This window comes from Nestor notabilis, unplaced genomic scaffold (genome assembly GCF_000696875.1).
Source record: "Nestor notabilis isolate BGI_N333 unplaced genomic scaffold, ASM69687v1 scaffold4272, whole genome shotgun sequence".
NCBI classification, from domain to species: Eukaryota; Metazoa; Chordata; class Aves; order Psittaciformes; family Psittacidae; genus Nestor; species Nestor notabilis.
Window position 1 is genome coordinate 35,902 of NW_009918642.1, and position 1,954 is coordinate 37,855.

General features: G+C 39.7%; 1 protein-coding gene across 1 annotated transcript in view; it reads left to right on the forward strand.

Moving 5' to 3' along the window:
- Nucleotides 1–1,519: 1,519 nt before the first annotated feature.
- Nucleotides 1,520–1,954, forward strand: part of PLSCR5 (phospholipid scramblase family, member 5) — an 11,823-nt gene continuing 11,388 nt past the window's right edge. The window contains exon 1 of the mRNA XM_010009822.1: nt 1,520–1,532. Coding sequence (XP_010008124.1) covers nt 1,520–1,532 — 13 coding nt within the window. The remainder of the gene's footprint in view (nt 1,533–1,954) is intronic.

Below are 1,954 nucleotides of genomic sequence, written 5' to 3' on the forward strand. Positions count from 1 at the left end.
TCGCCTGAGTTTTTATCTGTCATTTTCGAAGTTAAATTTACTATATTTACTGTTTGTGTCTGCTCTCCAGGTTAGATCCTCTGCTCCAAAGAAGCACATCTTTGACAGGGACAAAGGAAGCAAAAATTTTTAGTCATTCTTAATCTTTATTTCCAGTGATGTCAAACTTCTTCCCAGTCCAGAAAGATTTGTTTAGTGCCCATTTTTCATCAACCAAATTTATTGTCTGTGGGCTGCCCTCTCTTTACTGGAGTTTCCAGGAGTGAGTGCGCAAGGGCTTCCCAAGCAGGCAATGATAAGCTCCTCAGAATTTTCACATAGCTAAATTTTCCCACATTCTGTAGGTAGATCTGAGGCCCTTGCATTTGCTAATATAGTCAATAAAAATCAGCCACCATATATTTTTAACACTTTTTGGGGGAGAGGGGTTTTCCGTATTCTTCCTTCAGAGAATCCTCATCAGCATCTTCCTGAACTACAAACTCTGGAATTAAATCTGCTCAGACATGCTCCTACAGACCGTTTCAAACCAGTAGGACTTGTACTAGCAGAGAGAACAGAAAATGGTCCCCAACACCTCACTCTGCGCTGATGGGGTCTGTGCATAGGCTCTGCTATTTTTGCAGCCATGCATCTTATCTGTCTGCAGATCACACGTGAGTGAGGATCTCCATGGTGACTTGGTTACTTGAGGCAGAAATATGAGCTGGTAAGTCAAGGCTATCCTCCCTCCTCTTCTTCCTTCCCTCCCAGTGCAATACAAGTGATTACATGTTTTATGTTTTGGTATGATTGGTGCTTGTCTGGAGCAAAGCACAGTGAGTCTGTTTTAATTCTCCAAATCCAGTTTAAACACCTCACACAGATAAGCAGAGCCCTGCATGGGGTGTGTGTGTGCAGGGGGTGGGTTACGGAATCGGTTTCTGGGTCTGGATGCAGGCATGACACCCTTTCTAGGGGAGGCTTATGCTGCATATATGGAATACAGTGATATATCCAAGGTAGATTTTCCTGCTCTGTGCATTGGAAGAGTTGACTGGGGGCCAGCAGTAGGGAAATACAGGTAATTAGCTCCTCTGTCTTTACTGGATACCCTGAAGAAATGGAAACATAAGTATTGAATTATAGAGATAGAATTTGTGTAGTCTCAGAATATATACATATATTATAAAGCAGAATTTTAGGTCAAATATGTTCAGTTAACCAGTAGGTACAATGAAGTTGTGCCTTTTTGTATTCACAAACCACTTTTTCCATTGGTGCAAACAACTTGAAACGAATAGTGTTTTTCTTGTTTGTTAGCATCATCTCCCCCTGTTGTCCATCTACATAAAATGCAGTGTTCTGGAACATGAGAAAGGAAGGCAATACATTTCCTCCAGTTCTTTGTAAGCTGATACGAAGTAGACAGACATCTTCTGAAGTTTTGTGCATGCTGTGCTCTTTTTTTCTTTGCTGCAACAAGAAAAGCCTTTTCTTTTAACCTGGCTTCCTTTGAAGAAGTAACTCAGGAAGCTTCATGGCCTCTCAAGGTAAGTGCATCTATAGTCTGTATTTTTAGATCATGTTTACAGAAAACTACAGTCTTGTACATTTCCAGCAATCAGCAGTCTGATGAAATGAGAGTTTCAGGCTAAAACTACATCAGCCAAAGCACAATTATTTTGGCGTCCTTTAATTTTTTTAGCATTCAAGAGGCTCCTAAGGAGACTAAAATCTATATGAGAATTTATTTGAATAAAATGTTATAAAATGTTAACATCTGCATTCAATAAAAAATATAGCATTTGTATTTTTGTGCTTAAAGTTGTTTGTTCAGAATGCTTGGGAAGGGCAGATATTGAGCCAAAGGTACTACTAATTTTGCACACTTCTTTCCTATTCCACTTCAAAAATACCACATCAGCAAATGCTTTTCACTTTCAGAACTGGCCAGAGTCCTGATAACCATGTA